The 18,291-nt window shown below is 37.9% G+C and overlaps 2 protein-coding genes across 8 annotated transcripts in view; both read right to left on the bottom strand.

The window, feature by feature from the left end:
- Nucleotides 1-2,901: 2,901 nt before the first annotated feature.
- On the bottom strand, nt 2,902-9,669 carry gfi1ab (growth factor independent 1A transcription repressor b). Of its 3 annotated transcripts, none has more exons than XM_056749807.1 (7): nt 8,241-9,669; nt 5,799-5,995; nt 5,155-5,355; nt 4,574-4,959; nt 4,348-4,485; nt 4,044-4,209; nt 2,902-3,789 (listed from the first exon to the last, which is right to left on the bottom strand). In XM_056749807.1, exons 2-7 carry the CDS (start codon nt 5,908-5,910, stop codon nt 3,611-3,613), a joined length of 1,182 nt encoding a protein of 393 aa, XP_056605785.1. In that variant the 5' UTR covers nt 5,911-5,995; nt 8,241-9,669; the 3' UTR covers nt 2,902-3,610. The 3 variants fall into 3 exon arrangements, with proteins under 3 accessions (XP_056605785.1, XP_056605783.1, XP_056605784.1); XM_056749805.1 differs by having other exon boundaries at nt 2,903-3,789; nt 4,574-4,962; XM_056749806.1 differs by lacking the exon at nt 8,241-9,669 and adding an exon at nt 6,079-7,448 and having other exon boundaries at nt 2,903-3,789; nt 4,574-4,962.
- Nucleotides 9,670-10,666: 997 nt separating this feature from the next.
- The window catches only part of evi5b (ecotropic viral integration site 5b), a 39,607-nt gene continuing 31,982 nt past the window's right edge, over nt 10,667-18,291 (bottom strand). For all 5 annotated transcript variants that reach the window (XM_056749801.1, XM_056749800.1, XM_056749804.1 and 2 more), the window contains 2 exons: nt 15,292-15,387; nt 10,667-11,385 (listed from right to left, as the gene is read on the bottom strand). In XM_056749801.1, coding sequence (XP_056605779.1) covers nt 11,113-11,385; nt 15,292-15,387 — 369 coding nt within the window. In that variant the 3' untranslated portion in view covers nt 10,667-11,112. The remainder of the gene's footprint in view (nt 11,386-15,291; nt 15,388-18,291) is intronic.

Genomic DNA, 18,291 nt, shown 5'->3' with positions numbered 1-18,291 from the left:
TTATTCTTTCTACCTTTCTTTCCAAAATCATGAATAATTTGTATCTCCGCCCTGCTGCCCGATGACAGCTGTGCAGTTGTCTTGCAGTCTATTTTTCAGATCAAGTAAATAATGAATAAAGCACAGCAACAAAAGAACACACTATCTGAGCCCCGTCTCCCTGAGACACTTCCATGGCCCCCTCATCACCAAGCATTTCTTCTGGTACCTGCGTTCACCTGAGAAGACAACTACAGACTAACTTTTCTTGGTTAAAAATACAAGGCAATACATTCTATACATACTTTTTTCATTGGATTGTTTGCATAATGCTCTCGCTTTTGAAATGTGATGTGAATAAAATGTTATTCAACTACCACATAATACCACATTGGTCAACTACCACATTATAAATCAACAGCATTTATGTCAAATGTTGATGACACAATGATGGTCGGATTTGGAAAATTATTTGTATCTCTTTATCTTCCTGTTTTGCTGTGATCAGCCATTAGTCAGACAACTGTGTTGAGAATATCACACTTTTACTAAATACGTGTAATGTTATTGTTTTAACTTGTTTATGTTTTTCCAATTTAATATTTAGAGTCAATTTGAGTCTCAAACATTCTGATAACAGTACTTCAGATAACATTCAGATAACAGTCAAAACAGTACCAGTTTGCTTTCCTTTACTTAAAAAGTTAAATAGGATTTCAGTGGAACCCTCGCTTTTCTGGATTAATACTTTATAAATTAAAAAATAAAAATATGCCTTTCATTTAAAGCCAGTGTATAAAATATGAAAATTTAGATCTTTTATGTGTAACTTACATTATTTTTTAGATAATTTTAATATACCACCATGTGAATATCACAAGGCATATATCATTTGTGACCATTTTTGGTAACCTTTATGTTTATGATTTAGTGTTTTATATGTCTGTTTGTCTGGGTTTTACCGTTTTTCAAGCAAAAGAATGAAGTGCTCTGATTACTTGACCACTGAAATTGATTGGGCTCTTTCCAGGACTTCTTCTATTCATATTTGATATGCCTTCAGGCTGTGGGGCATCGGTTTTAAACCCCTCACTGAAATCTGGCCTGGCCTAATGGTGCACTTGCAGATTGCACTTTCCTTCTGAGTGAACTGCAGAGGATTAAAACATCTGCGGCGGAAACTAACCTTCATACAGGCACTGCAATCCCTGTGGCACTCTGGATGACATGCTCTACCACACTGTCCACTATAGCTTTCCCAAATAGCTTTGTCTTGATCATCGTGATATCTTGATTTTAGACAGAAAAACAAACACAATGCAAGATCCAATCAAAACATATGTTAGTTGAGTCCTTAAAAGTTGACAAGAGTGAAAAATCAATGTCTTATTAGGAACAGATTACATACCTATTTTCTTCATGGTTCCTCGGGCCTCTGGGACAGTCCTTATAGCAGCAGGACCTTGAAGCAGTCAACGTGTTTTTCTCTGAAATAAATATGCATTTTCATGTTCCTCTCAGTCAGATCTTCTGGGTTTTAAAATATTCAGCATTTGTACAATCCTAAATGCAGTAAGATTTGAGCCATAGAAATCCACGCAAGTCAGTGATTTCAATCAAGAATTTAAGGGTCTGACAGAAAAAGACCACCCAAAAAATAGGCCAGTTTGGGAAAGGGTAGGCGAATTAAATTGTATTTTAACCTGGCGGTGTAGTGTAGCGCAGCTCTATTGGAGTTGTATTGGAAGAATCGTACATTATTTACCTTTTATGGCCAGCCAGGTGCCTAGATGAATTGACGTTATATCCCGGGGGCAGAATGCACTGACTCGCCCTATTATTCCGTGGGTGTAGAGGGAACACTTTCTGCTGAATAAACGGTCTTTATTTACACTTAGTTTGGTTAACAGAGGAGATCAAATGAGTGTTTAGTGTAAATAAAAAGGGGGATACTACTTTTAAGATGACTAAGAGCCAACAAGCTGTTTAGATTTAACATTTATTATGAAATCACTAAGTATACGTATTTGTTGACGCAGTGTAGTTCATTTGTTTGATAGAAAAAAATATTTTATTATTTTTTTCAAATAAAAAATGTGGTATAGGCTAGTTACACCTTATTTTCGATCAATAATAATGAACGTTTTTATACACGTTTTCAACTGTTAGTCATCGTCGCTTTGTGCAATTTATTATATTACTAAACGAAATCAGCGTTAGGCCAAGGCAAAGTGTGCGGTTATAAGGTAGAAAAGCAAATTGATAGATTTTTTTGTTGTTGTTGTTAAAGATGAAACGAATAATACGAATTTATGACGAAAAGTATTTTCTTGTCTTCAAATTATCATTTTAAAACACTGACATGATCTCGTTTTGATTTGACGTATTTTTTCTTTTTTCTTTCTCTGCCATTGAAATTTTATATAGATTGAGTGAATTTTTATGGGAAGTTTTGGAGCATGTGTGGTTTCTTATGCGTTATGTAGAAATTTGCTTTTCCCGTTCTATGTTTGTGACATTTCTAGTCTATAAATCGTCTTTTTAAAACCTTAATTCTTGTCATTAACCTTGCTCAATCTTCCTCACAATCTTGTAAACAAGCTCATTTACAAAATTCGTACTCAATTGATCAGGTTATTGATGTTTTTAACTTCTCCGTCCCGTTCAAACTACATAATGATAAACAAAGCCATGATAACATTTTGATGAAAATATAAGAATAAAAAAATTAAATATGTAAAGGCCTATGCTTAAAAGATTTTGTTAGAACCCCGAGATAAATAATCGATCATTTATTTAAATGTTTGTAGGACACTAAGAGCTGCGCAAACTTAAGTATTGTAGGCTATAAATTCATTGATGAATGAGGAAAAATAAACAGTTTTACAAAAGATAAATAACGTTCGTAACATTCTTTATTTCAATAAATAGTGAAAACGATATAAAACAAATATTTATCATTTTTATATACTGTATCTGAAAATGCTCTAGACAATTTCGTAGAGTATTTTTTATATATTTATTCTCAAGAAAACGAATCTACTAGAGCATGAAAGTTAAGGCTGTGTCAGATGTATGGTAAAAGTTCGACCAGTTGCCAAAATGCCAAAAAAATAGGTTGGGCAGTAGTACACAAACAATCCTTTAGTTGAATCACGCAGTTTATTGTAGTGCTTGTTTTGCCAGCATTCCCTCTGCAGCGTTAAAAACAAAGTGGCATTGTTTTGAGGTGCGGTGATTTTTCTCTCCTTCAGCTGATATTTTGGGTGATACAATATCCTTTCTCGCGGCGGTTATATTTCTTCCCTGATTATTTTGGTGATAATATTTTGGGTTCAGACACGATGCCTTGCAAGTATTTGCAGCGGGCGATTGATTCGAATCAAGATATCCTATGAAAGCCTCTATAACATCACCATGAAAGTTGCCAGACCTGCTGGCCTGCTGCTGACTCGTAGGCAACTCACACAAAGCATAAACAGCCCTCTACAACTATTGTAAACTCTATTCGAAGCCTTCTTTAAAGCACTGATTCAATGTTTTTCGAATGTTAAATCTGAGAAACCTAACAAAGTTCAGAGGAGTTGTTTCATAGTGTTTGGTAAAGTCCTGGGTCCGTAAATGTGTTTCCTCATTTCAGTCCGTGTTGTGTTTCCTTGTGTCTTCTTAAATCGACCTTGCGTTGGAATCCTTTGCCACAGAGGTCACATCCAAACGGTTTGAATCCAGTGTGTTTTCGACTGTGGGTTATCAGATTGGAGCTCTGACTGAAAGCTTTCCCACACACTTGACATTTGTGTGGTTTCTCCCCTGTGAAACAAAACGCATGTGTCAGCTTTTGGTGAGACACCTTTTTTATCCTAAAACATAAAACCAAACTGGAAAAGCTAAAAGCTTGATTTGTTATCGAAAATTAACTGTGGTTTAACTATAGTTACCATTTTTTTGTAGTAAAATCATACAAATAACCACAGTGTAACCATGGTATAGTTTGTAAACTATGGCTAATGTGTTATCTGCCAAAAAAGATTCTTTACATTTTTAAACAATGTATATATATTTACCTGTGTGAATGAATGTGTGTTTCTTCATATCTGATTTCTGATGAAACCTCTTCCCGCAATATTGGCACGGGTAGGGTCGTGTATCGGAGTGGATCAGGAGATGAGTGGACAGAGTCGATGATCTTTTGAAACTTTTCCCGCAAATTTTGCAATCAAAACTTCTTTCCTATTAACAGGAAAAACGTGTTTATTTGTCATTTTTCTTTACACCACTTTTATTAATTGACCACATGCGCATTTACGCGGTCGTTTTACGCATTAACGCAGTCACTTAATTCCGTAACAAAAAATGTATATAACCCACCTGTGAGTGGACAGCTCTGTGTTGCTCTAGGCTGACCGCATGACCAAACGTTTTCCCGCAGATGTCACATCCAAAGGGTCTCGTTCCACTGTGCGATCTACGGACGTGAACTTCCAAGCCATGTGGTGTAGAAAACACCTGTGGAATAGACAGGGCCATATTTTAAAATGTTTGCTTATCATTATTTAAAACAAAACACGAGCAATATTTACTCTAGTTCCCTTACCTTGCTACATTTTATACATTTGTATGCGCCATTTAGCAGGAGACGACTGCACATCACATCGGAGCTGGGCTTCATCTCCGTTCCTTTTACAATTACGCTGCTTTCATCGTAAAGGGAGGCAGATGCGCGCTCGAATAGACTGGCAGTGGAGCTATAACTGTTGTAAATGCCCGTGCCAGTTCCTCTTTCCGTGAAAAGAGAAGGCTCGGCCACTCGGTCATGATAAAAGGTTGGTGGACTAGGGCTTTCTAGATCCAGAGAGCGTCGATGGTTGGAAATGAGTTGTCTGATTTCACATCCAGAGTAACTACTCCATGCGTAAGGTCTGAAGGGGACGGCGAAGGGCTGCGTTTCCTCGACGGAGGGCGAAAATGATTTTTCTGACTCTGCTGGAAATAAAAAACATTACATTTTTCAAGAATTGGAATGCTGATAAATTCAGGACTATGTCCTAGTACAGCCAGCTTTCCAGAAAGGGAAGGGCATACTTTTATTTTCTCAGGTAATAAATGTACCACCAAGAGTTCTGTGCATAATGCTTTTATCTGTAATAATTTCACATAAACGAAATATATTCTTACCGGGTGATGCTGATGGTGACGGAGGTCGCCAAAAGTCCTCGTAATCTGAGGAGCGGTCGCAGACGCTTCCACCACAACTGAGAGGAGACTTTGAGGAAAGATCAGCTGGATCCCCCAGGTGAGAGTCCGGTGAACAGGCACCAGTCGTGTCGCTTGTCAAGGCTTCCGTACTACACTCCAACTCGTCTGTGGTTTTGCTTTCTGTTATAAATTAATAGATTTTCTGTCAAACCCGTGGTGTGTAACTTTTTATCTCAAAACTGTCGATGAACAAACATCTGCGTGCAACATATGAAAGACTGTTCGAAAATTTCCCTTCACACAAAAGTCAAAACTAGACAACACAACAAGTCTGACGTGTGCAATTTTTTTCACATTCTATTGTCATATTTATTTATAGATTTGCGATGGGGATAATATAATATAATATGAAACATTTTAACGAAAGATACAATACATTTGCAATAAATAAACAATAACAAAGAAACAACACAATAAATCATTATTAGTCATCAATAAATAAGTAAATCAAACCTTTCATATAAACAACTATATAATTTATCTTTCAAATAAACCTCGACAATTCCTGCACTTTGCATTTACATTTTTAATACTTTTGACAAACTCAAATAATTTTGACCTACCTGCACATATTTGAGCTAAAATAGTATCAAGTCTGTTATAGTCATCTTCCAAAGACCGTGGCTGATGGTAGCTGTGCGCTTTTTTGCTCTTCACCAAAAAAGATCTAGGCATCTTGTCTCCGTTGATTCCGTCGTCTTACGTCCTCTGTCATTAGGGATGATCTGTCAGATCCACGGATGCGGCGGCTCTTTTATCTCTGAAAAGATTTGAAGACCATTGGTTAAAGAGCAGCGCGTCTGTATAGGGGGATATGGCAGAGTGGGAGCATGCGTAAAGCACCTCTCTCGTCTGCCAGGTGTTATGAAGACAGGTGCTTTAAAGGGACAACCACCCAGCCTTGAGCCTGTGACTGGTCCACCCCTTTCTGAGAGGACAGACAGGTCCTGAGGGAACCGTGACTATCAGGATAAGTGATACATTGCTTTATCAATGCGTTACTCAATCCCTAGCTGCGGGGGGGCAGAGGAAACGCGGAGACGGCAAGACTTACTGCGTATCTTCTCCGTCTAGTTTGATTGTTTGCGTTTCAATGTAATAATGATTGTTTAAAAAAATGCAAATGTCAAATTTACACAAGGAGTGCATTTTTCTCTCAATGATGTGTTTATAATATATGACCACTATACAGTCAAGATATTTACAATTATTACAATAAATTAGTTGAACTTATCACAATAATTTACAACAAATAAAACTGCAGTTACAACTTTTGAAATATATATCTTAAATTGACCGACGCTGTAGAATTATTTATTGGGCAAAAGCAAGCAAGTGAATAACAGGCTATTCCTGTAGCTCGGTTACGCACTGCGTTAATAACGCAAAGGTCATGGGTTCGATCCGTGAAACAAATATTCCGATAAAAAAAAGAATGAGTGAATGCACCGCAAAAAAAAAATGCATTGGGTAAAACCATATGTCTAATGCGTTAATGAAAACATAAATGTATCGAAATAAAGCTCTCCACACACGCCACATTGCGTTCTCGAGTTTCGTGATGGCTCAGTGAACAGAGCCGCCTTGTTCCGAATGGACGCCGGTAATCTGTCGTGGACACAACAGGGACATGCATTCAGCTCGTGCAGCAGACAATCAGTGGGTGCCCATACATCCAATCCGTCAGTCTACGCCTCACCTGCCTTTGACTCGTGACAGCCGTCTGCTCAATGAATCGGTTCACTTCTCCTCTCACCTTGAGTGCGGCAGCATATTGCAGCCTGTCACGTTAACTCTCAAATTGTTTAATTGCACAACTGCAAAATAATGATGACTTTGAAGCCGTTTTGCTTTCATTCCTTTTGTGCATGCATTTATGAAAGCTGTCCCTGCCATATAGTCTACATCAAGCTGCAATGTCAGGATCTGCAATAAAGTTTGCACTGGTCAACCATGAAGCGCAGGAAATCAAAGCGCAATGTGCCCTCCGTCGATTAGACATGCTACCTCAGGGCATCCGGGCCTCGGTAGATAGGACATTGATAATGCAAGAATTAGGCAATACTGTATCTGGGCTGATTATTAAACATTGTCTCTCACCGTGTCCTCCATCACGATAGTCTAATTCAATTTTTTTTGCACTAGACTCTACTCTCCAGTACACTAATACACGGTGTAATGGAGTTTCAACGGCTTACATTTCGATATTTCATGTTAAACAACAATTCATTAAACTTTACTTGCAATGCACTGTAATAGCAATCACATTTTTTCCAAGTGTATACTTCCACAATAATATTTTTAAAAGCCTATAATTCTTAACGTTTATTTGGTTTTCTTTTATTAGTCATGTACGTTATAAAGCTCATAATTACTGCACAAATGATGCTTTAACAAATAGAGGTGAAAGTGTTTACGGTGACGATTCAAAATACTTCTGTTACTCCAGCCAACTATCGGCCTTAATTCCGTCCGACAATAAGGACGAAACCATCTCAATTAAATAAAAACACATAAAAAAAACAAATAACCAAACAAATATGGTAAACACAAAAACGACTGACTTTAGTCGCTTCCTTGTCATGTACAATGCGTTTTTATTTACACGATAAATGAAACACAGGCTACCCCAATAATATTCTAGAGCTATATAAAAGATTATTTCTTCAACCAATATGGAGAAGTAACCATGGAAACGATATATATGACAAAATAATGAGTCAAACATCATCGAGAGAAATAGCATTGACGAGTGGGAAGCGAGTTTAACAGCCTAAAAACATATTTAGTTTGCATCTTACGTTTGCAGTGCTGAGATGAGTCAATGACTTTATTTTACGTTCGTTCGTATTGTTATAGCTGTAATGAAACTACATGGCTAGCCGGGGACGCGCCAACTGTGATTTGATAAAGCGAAACTCTGATTTAAGCTTTAAGGTTTATAGTACAGTAATCACTCGAAATTCAACGAAGGGTCATTTGCTGACAGGATTTTCACAACTCACCCGATCACGTAGTTCTTTGAGGAATGATTTGCTCTGTTTCAGTGCAGTCGTGAGTTTAGTTTAAGCGAAAGAGCGCGTAGCCCATCTCATAGGTTGAAGCGCAAGACAAAAAAGCTTCCTGAATAACGTTATTTGCGACACAGCTCAATAGTGTAAGAGGGCTGTGCTGTCAGCAGATCATTATTAATTAGCTTAGGCTACGTATTCCTTTATATGTGTATATTTTGTATGAAGCCTACGGAGAGTTTATTTACATAATGAGATAATAATCAAAAAGCATGTTTTTTATTATGTTACCATGTTTTTATTGTGTTAGTTAGCTGTTCATTTTTGGAGTTATTATGGCTTAAATCATAACAAACAAACTGCAGCTTGATCATTATAAATTGGAATGCATGAAAACATGATTTAAAAAAAATGTTGGATTCCTTTTGGAAAGGAAATATTTTTCTTCATTTAATATACTCGTTTAATATAAAGTGTCGACTGAAAGAATGCGGGGTAGGCCTACACCTTGATTGCATTTCATTGCTTTCTAGAGAAGCAAACCTGCACATTTTTATCTTTTAAACGTGACATGATGAAATAAAACACTCATTTTAAACCAATAAAAAAGTTCGAAGCCGTTCTACCATTACATAGACTAAATATCACTTTATTCTATGAAACCTTACGCATATGTGACCCTGGACGACAAAACCAGTTTTATGGGTAAATTTTTAGACATTGAGATTTTTACACAATCCAAAAGTTGAATAAACAAGCGTTGTATTGATGTATGAGTTGTTAGAATAGGACTATATCCGGCAGAGATACAACCGTTTAAAACTCCAGAACCTGAGAGTGCAAAAATATCTAATATTTTAGAAAATGTCCTATGAAGTTGTGAATCAGAGGCCCTGTAACAGGCCATCCACTCACAAAAATAAAATTTTGATATGTTTACGGAAGGAATTTTACTAAATATATTCAAGGCACATGAACCTTACTTAAGATGGATGATTTCTAGCGTGAAAGAAAAATCTATAGTTTTGACCCATACAATATATTTTTCGGCTTTTACTAAAAACGTTGCCATGCTACTTAAGACTTGGTTTTATGATCCAGGGTCACATATTTAATAACCGTTTTATAAATGCAATAAGCCTCGCGAAACAGTGGGTTACAAGTGCATTTTATGACAGCTAAGGGGGTTTTGGCCCTCGTCTTCGCTTCGTGACACAACGCCTTTAACTGTTATAAATTGCACTGTAACCCACTGCTTCTTGCTTTAGTTACAATAATATAATGTAGATATAACAAACTCCCCAACATGTTAAGAATGACGTTCCGTTTTATTTGTATTTTGGTGATTGACAAAGAGCGAACAAGGCACGAAAGTCTATAAATGCGTATTTTTGGCGATCTAAATCATGTCCACTATCGTCTTAACACTCCGCATTGTCAACGACGTGCAAAGCGTCTCTACTGTCACCCGGAACATCCCGTTTCCACCGGAATTCACCGTATATCCTTTTATCAAACATCTTTGAAAGAATTTCCTTATATTAAATAACGTTAACTTGATCAAATCACATTAGTGTATAACACTCTGCAACTTTCGTTCGCAAAGTCTTTATTTTAGCGGACTGGCAGTTTTAAAACGTGAACAAATAGTGTACCAACATGGCATCAATCTTAGTAGTTTTAAGGCTTGCTCTCAGATGCCACCATCTCCATCAGCTGAACAGCAGGTTTATGCTACCCACAGAAAACAAATATTAACCGAATTTTTCCTTTGAAGAACATTGAAGTCTAATTCATCATTTGTGCAAAAATGCAAACCAATTCCAAAGTAAAAAAACTTCAATGGGGTTGTAAAATGAGAAGGAAGCACGGTAGAGGACTTGTTTCTTCATTGCCTCTGGCACAGAGTGCTTGGCTTGGGATAAATGAAAATCTATATTCCTAACATGCACAACATGATGCATATTAAAACAACTCTAAATAAGAATTTCATAGAACCTTTCCAGGTACCAAAACAACTGCATGAAAACAAAACTCCATCTTCTGAAATGGAGAACCGGTTCCAAAGCTACAGTATATTACAATTACTGGAGAGAAGTGTGGCAGAAAAATGTCTCTCTGAAGACCTCCCAAAATCAGTATCCCTTTCAACTAAACTGTACAATACATTACAATATAGACATGACATCCACTAAATACATATTTTCAAGTAATAATGAATCAGAAAAACATGTACATATTTACATCTTTGTTGAATGTCGGACAAACACTTCACAAAGACACTTTCAATACCCAATCGGAGGAATCACATTGCACTTTCAAACTTTTGATATGACACTGTTGTATTGATATGGGACTGTTTAATGTCTATTTAAAGATAGTGTTCCATTCCTTAATATATTTTGACTTCTTTTTGACCACGAGCTAACACTCGCTGGTGTCTCATTGTTTAAAAAAGCATGATTTAAAAAATAAAAGCTATGACAATGAAAATTTGTCCGTATGCATAAAACACTTTACCATACAATGTCTCTTCTCGTAATAAGAAACAGTTGTGGGCTATTTGAGGTTTGCGAATGTCCTGCCACAATATGATGATCTTTATGACTATGATCTCGAAGAGTCTAGAAAGGCACGTTGCACCTAAAAATAATAAAGTGCCACGACAAACATCTGACGCATTTTGGCAGAAACAAAACAGATCCAGATGTAAACCATGACTTAATGAGAGATATGATTCCAGAGTTCTGCGTTTTCAAGTTCTCAGCTGCGGCCCCATGCTCAACGCAATGTAGGCAGTTTTATACGAGCTTCATGCTCTTCCTCCCAGTCTTTAGATGACAGTCTCTGTCATCGATGAGCACGATCACACTGAAGTTGTCTTACAGCTGCCATTTGAGGGCACAGTAAGTTGTAGGGCGTCTCCATCCTCATCCTCCTCACTCTCAGAATCCTCAAGGTTTGGATGTAGTGTGATCCGGCCTCGAATCTGATGACCAGTCAGGTGGGGTGACATCTTCACTCCATCTTCATCAGAGGACTGGTACGAGTCGTTGTCCCCACCGTAGTGATTGACTATATGAATCCCATCAAAATTTGGTTTGTCGGGAAGGCCCCTCCCTCCTCTTAAACATCGGATCTATGAGAAGGAAGAGTAAAAAATATGTCAGGAAAAACTTTAATATATAACACACCGATACAAGTTCTTTAAATAGCACCATAAATTGAAACATGCACAAAGAAAGTGTAAAATACTCGCTCATGTCTCCATAAAATGCATTTTCAACTAGAAAATAGTAAGGAGGTATGTCAGCAGGATATCTGAATTTAAGGGCTTAGCCATATAACATTATAATTTGACGTCAAGTGTATCAAAGTGTAACAAAAATTCATGCTTAAACAACTTATTTAGGTGAAATTCGGGTTTGAACTGATAGTCTGTGCTATAACATATTTGATAGAGATTCATACTCTTACCTGAAACTTTCTGCCTCACAAAGACAGACATGTGGGAAGAGACGCATTTATGGGTATTTCAATGTAACCACAATCAGTAAAACAACTCAGTAAAGCATTCCACCTTATATTATACAAACTACAACACTTCCAAAAGCTTTCAAAATGAGACCACGCTGTCAATTTTGCATTCAAATGCAGTGCACATGCGAGAAGTGATGTGTGGGTTGTGAAGGCTTTCGAAAGAAAAGAAAAAAGCGAAAAAGCAAGCACCAAACAGCAGTGAGGCCACAAACATGACAAGTCGTGACTTTGTGATGCTGAGAGATATGCTCGAGTATGGTTTTGCTTGGTGCAAATGTGGCTGATTGGAAACCTCTCGCTGTTTAGCAACTACGTGATTTAAATAGCACCAGATACGAGACATCCGTCCTTTTGTTTTAAGGTTATGACTAAGACAACTCGTGAACCTTGAACACGGCTGATCTTCATCAGGGATACAATAAATGAACAAAAATAAGCACATTAAATTCTATCACCCTTCAATATACAGTATCTCACAGAAGAGAGAACATCCCTTACATTTGGGTAAATATTTTATTATAACTTTTCATGTGACAACGCTGAAGAAATTACACTTTGCTACAATGTAAAGTAGTGAGTGTACAGCTTGTATAAGTGTGTCATTTGTTGTCCCCTCAAAATAACTCAACACACAGCCATTAATGTCTAAGCCACTGACAACAATGTGAGTACACCCCGAAATGTCCAAATTGGGCCCAAAGTGTCAATATTTTGTGTGGCCACCATTATATCTGGCAATGCCTTAACCCTCTTGGGCATGGAGTTCACCAGTGCTTAGCAGGTTGCCACTCGGGTCCTCTTCCAATCCTCCATGATGACATCACGGAGCTGGTGAATGTTAGAGACCTTGCACTCCTCCTCCTTCCATTTTAGGATGCCCCAAAGATGCTCAATAGGGTTAAGGTCTTCACCGTTACCCTTAGCTTCTTTAGCAAGGCAGTGGCCATCTTGGAGGTCTGTTTGGAGTCGTTATCATGTTGGATAACGACTACTGCCCTGCGGCCCAGTCTCCACAGGGAGGGGTTCATGCTCTGCTTCAGTATGTCACAGTACATGTTGGTTCCCTCAATGAACTGTAGCTCCCCAGTGCCGGCAGCACTCATGCAGCCCCAGACAATGACACGCCCACCACCATGCTTGACTGTAGGCACCTGGTTGCCACCACACACGCTTGACACCATCTGAACCAAATAATTGGGCTAATTGGGCCCAATTTTGACATTTTCACTTCACTCATTCTGTTCCCAGCGGTTTAGACATTATAGGCTGTATGTTGAGTTATTTTGAGGGGACAGCAAATTTACACTGTTATACAAGCTGTACACCACTTTATATGTGATTTAACAAAGTTCCATTTCATCAGTGTTGTCACATGAACAGATATAATAAAATATTTACAAAAATGTGAGGAGTGTACTCACTTCTGTGAGATACTGCATCTCCAACCCACAACGAACAAACTAAAAAAAGAAAGTTCACTTAACAGCACCCTTATTCAATCCTCTCTCATGCTCCACAACCACAGGCATCCAAATCAGTCTTGTTCACAAGGGTTTGTGGCTTCAGACAGGATTTGTGCAACTGCCTGATTGTGTTTGAAAAGGAACCAGGCAGGTTATGAGGTAAAGCCGTCTTGCTGCACTCTGTTGATAGGGATTCGAGACGACCAAGAATGGACGATTTAGTAGAAAGTTGTTTGACCGCAAACCACCAGTCTTTTGTTGTCAATATTAGGGAGGAGGAAAATCAGACTACATCCTCCTCCTGTGTAAATCAATTGAACACGCTTTGTTTTCTTCTGTCATGCACTCCTGTATAAATTTATCATCTTTTTGTATAATGACACATACCCAACAAAACATTTTAATGTGAGATAAACGTTTAAGTCATTCTCAATTACTCAAACCTAACGTTCAAGCTGAAAATACCCACAAGGAAGAATCGTCATCATTTTAGGTCATGCTTTCATGCATGATGGTCTGTAAACAAGTTAACAAGTACAAAAAATACAAAACAATACTCACAATACATAAAGAATCTAGGTACATCCAAATGACTTTAAATTTGCATAAAATTAGTCAAGCATAGCATCGTCCATTTTTACCTTGGATTCCTCAGAAAGCTAGCCTTGAAACAAGTATGTATTCATTTGTCTGTGTCCAAATTCATTAGAACATTAGATTTTGAGGAATTAGGCTTCCAATCATAACGCGTCCTTGGCAGCTGTTTATAACATGACAGCATCTGAGATGTATCAGTACTACAGAAACAGCAAAACCGCCAATATTAGAAAAATTTCCCTATCAGAAGTGGCCTACAAACCAAACAACACATTAGCCACAGACACTACACAAAACCACAGAAATCTTAATAAGATTAAATTCACGCAGAACTGGTGGCTCTGATGGAATCCATGACAGTAAATCACATGGACGTCTGATTGTGGCATAACATCACACACTTCCCATAATGCATTAGGCTAAAGAGTCCATTAGAAGGATTTAAAGAAACCGGCAAAGGCTACAAGGACTTCAAGCTAGAACAACCAGATGGATGTATATTAAAAATTGAAGTGGGCCCAATACCTAACCCAAACTACTGAAGCATGCATGGTCAATAAAGTCTATAGTATTGTCTATTGCAGTATATTTCATTCCATTAGTCACATACTAATTGTCAATATTAAAGGTCAGGCATGAAACTAAACCTTGACCTGAAACATGACAGACAGGCAGGAATGAGAGCCAAACCCCATAAGCTGATATATTCACCACTTGTTATCTGTCAACTGCTTGCATACTTCTTTAAAATCTGTCCTTATTGCTCCCAACAGGTGACTGGAGCACAGCCTTTCATCACAGATCCAGCCTGCTTAAAACAGCTCAAAAGTATAGATTTTGGGTGGTTGTGACACCAACTGAAAATAACACATGCAGCACAAAGAAGTGTGACGGGCGTACGCGGGTAAGCCGGAGTGCAGGAAGAGGCCATGTGCAGGGCGTAGTTAACACGTGAAAAAATGTAAATAAACTAAAAAATCAGTTCAAAGTGCTAAAAAGCTTGCCGAGAAGTAAGAAAGCTAACCGCAAAACAAATAGTAGATCAAAAACGTACAACAGGCAGGAAAAGGAGCAACATTTTACCTAGGTATGTAAAAGATCACAGATGCCAAGGTGACTTTGATACCAAGATAGAAACCTTAGTGGGCGCACAGTACATTATATGCGGCTATTGCTTAAAGGTGCACCAAGCAACTTTTTCCACTTTCACAAAAAGATGGTTATCTACAGAAAACCACCTTGACGAATGTGTTTAAACGATCACAGAAGATTCTCCATGACCAGAAAAGTACTTAAAAAAGTTTTTATCCCAAGTCTCCAATTCAATCTTTTCTCCTTCCAGAAGTGTAAAAATGATTTGCTGCACCATTAAAGATGTTTTTTGGGCATACAAAATATATGTTTCAATATAAAAAAGTAGTCTTGCGTAAACACATGCACCCCACCTCGTGCTTGAGATCTGCTATCTGGTCCTTGAGGTCTCGGATGTACTGGCTGGAGTCTGTGTTGTTTAAGTGGCCTTGGACCTTTCCTTCCTCTTTCTGAATAAAAAGAAACATTTGAAAAGATTTAATCTTATAGAAGGGTCAATATGTCATAAGTTAAACATAAAAAATGCAGCTTTATACTTAATAACAAAAGCGAGTGGAAAAATGTGAAGGGAAAGTTGTCACATGTTGCGGCGGCCATATTGGTTAACATAGACAGTAAGTGTTTTGACAATATGTACAGATTGTGAAGCTTTAAATGTTGTTGTGTTTTTCACTGCTTCTAAATGCCCCATGGGACCTGTGGTATTGAACAGCTACGCGTACGCGTTAGATGGCTTGTTTACCCTCACACCTGTTATAAAGGGAATCAAAACATACAGTATAAACGTTGAGGAAAAAGCCTCAGTATAGTTACGGCAAGCCACACAGGACGGAGCGGGGAGCGAGATACAGGGGAAGAGGTGCAGAAAGGGGTGTGTTATGGAGGTAATGAGGTGAGATAAACACATGCACGCACACCCTCCTAACAGGGAAGGGTGTTTCAATTTTTGTGGTCTGCTTTACGTTGCGCCTGCAGCGCTCTGATAGGCCGAGGACAAGGATGGTGAGGGAAGTGTTTTTCCCAGAATATGTGTTTTTCTTGAGGTTTCTCCCCCCACCCCTCACATTGTGGTGATAAGGGAAAGGCAGTTAGCTGACTTCCTTACACTCGTCTGTAGTAGATCAGCAGGTGGCAGGCTACAGCTAGGCACATCAAACATCTGAGTAATGGCTTCCTCACTTCAATAACCCCACACCCCACTTATTGGGGTAGTTGATAAGAACCCGTAAAGCAGAACTCTGGTCCTTCCCTGAATCATCCCCAAGTCTTCGACTTGTCCCTATCTTGGCGAAAATCTAATTTATGATGTTATGCGCTCATCTGTGAAAAGGAGACGAAAGCTGCAGTGTTTCTCCGAAACTATTTGGAATACAAGAAACGTTAGATACAAATTAGAAAATGAGTGATTTGTGCATAGAAAGTTCTCATCACGTGAAGTCAAATTACTTATGTTACTGTAAATGGAGTTTGTGATGCCACGAACTCATCTCAATCTGAAACTATAATGGAACAGAAACTATCAGAGTAAATTCGAATGGTTTCGATAAAATACCATTATGAACCATTATAGTTTCCATTAAAAGCAATATAAATCCCTATAAAACCATTATAACTTCTTTAATGGTTACTAGTGTTTTTTCAGCAGGGAGCCCTTGCTGTAAAGCTGTAATGGTTTTAAAGGGACTTTTATGGTGTCTACTCGTATGCGATTGATTATATTGGTGGGATGTTAAATCCTACTGGAACAATGACCAAAACACGCTTCAAAAATGAATTTTTTAATGGTTTTAATGGAAAAAGCTATTGGGTCTTTAGGGTATTCTAATATAAACCATTAGAATTTCTGTGATGAGTTATTTGGGGTTTCTATGAATTTTTTCAGCAAGGAGGGCTATGGGATTTGTATTGGTATTAGTGGAAACTGTAATGGTGTCTACTGGTATGCTATGGATTCTATGGTGGGATGTGAAATCCTAATGGAATAATGCCCAAAACACACAACAAAATTTAATTTTGTAATTGTTTCAATGGACAAAACAATAGAAATCATTAAATAAGTTATAATGGTTTTAAAGGGATTTGTAATGGTTTTAATGGAAACTGTAATGGTTCTACTTCTATTTGATGAATTTTATTGGTGGAATGTATGGTATTTTAATGGAAACCATTAGAATTTCCGTGATGGTTATGGTACAAATAATAGCGACATTTTGATTTTCACAACTTAAAGGTAAACAGCATAACCGTCTTACTTAAAAAGCAGAAGAAAAATAAGCCACAATGAATTGAACAACTCATAATACTGATGAAATTTTAAAGTTGATCTGATGGCCAGGTTCTTGGAAGGATTCTTCTTTGAATTGAGCAATAATCTGATGGAAATGAATGATTAAAAAATCAACTGTTATTATTAACCCTACAATGAGCATAACAACAGCATAAACAAAAGAACAATGGATAGAAAAGCTTGCATAGTGAAATAAAATATAGCTTAAGGACATTTGTTGTTGTTCGATATTTGGTTGCCATGGTAACAAACACTCCCACTCCGGTTGTTGTCATTTACAATGTGAAACTCTTAATTGTCATTGTTCTGTCAGTACAGAGATTTCTGTTTTAACACTTTCTTCACATATTTATTTCAAAAACGCTGAGCTAAACAAGCTAAATCACGATGAGCCGATTATATAAATGCAAAGCAGTAAAGCAAAATGTGAGCTTTGATTATAGCTCAGTGTGTTGCTCAGCCTGATAGGAAGTGGTTTCTCATCTGGTAATGAAGATAGCTAAACTGCGGTCCCCATGGGCCATGCAAGCAGCCGTTTCAACCTTGAGCTCAGCTAAGTGTTAAAACAAAAAAACCCACTTCACTCCACTTTGTCTTAGTTAGCCGAGAGATCATAACAATAAAGAGCAACACTGAGTGACGTCTGTCAAACGATACAAAGATACGCAGAGCATCAATCTAACCTGCACGCTACTCAAAATAACTATTATCCATCTTAGGCCGGACATGTTGTGTGGGTGTTCCGAAAGGTGTCTACATCTTTTGTCTGTAGTGGAGTTGGGTTTGTGTGTTGGCGTTTGGGTGTTTGGTGACAGACAGACTTGTAGGTTTACTTTAAAGTGGATCTTTCCAGTTAAAAAACAAACTCATTAAGACACACACACACACACACACAGGTGACTCATAGAGAATCTGTCCAGAGAAATAAGTCTGTATTGACATCATGGTGTTATATTTTCCATCGATGGGACGTCGAGTTAAGTGTGGGCGAGTGAATAAATAGGTTTTCGGCAACTGTGATAGAGCCACAAATTCTACAAGTCGTTTTGTTCATTATATAATACAG

Source organism: Triplophysa dalaica, chromosome 6 (genome assembly GCF_015846415.1).
Source record: "Triplophysa dalaica isolate WHDGS20190420 chromosome 6, ASM1584641v1, whole genome shotgun sequence".
NCBI classification, from domain to species: domain Eukaryota; kingdom Metazoa; phylum Chordata; class Actinopteri; order Cypriniformes; family Nemacheilidae; genus Triplophysa; species Triplophysa dalaica.
The sequence above is the reverse complement of the archived record's forward strand: the minus strand, read 5'-3'. Positions and strand labels throughout refer to the sequence as shown.

Excerpts from the sequence above, each read along its gene's own strand:
- gfi1ab (XM_056749805.1), bottom strand. The coding sequence starts at position 5,910 with ATGCCTAGATCTTTTTTGGTGAAGAGCAAAAAAGCGCACAGCTACCAT. Across the intron at positions 5,356-5,798 it reads TTTAGCTCAAATATGTGCAG|AAAGCAAAACCACAGACGAG; the intron begins GTAGGTCAAAAT and ends AATTTATAACAG. Across the intron at positions 4,210-4,347 it reads ACAGAGCTGTCCACTCACAG|GAAAGAAGTTTTGATTGCAA; the intron begins GTGGGTTATATA and ends TCCTGTTAATAG.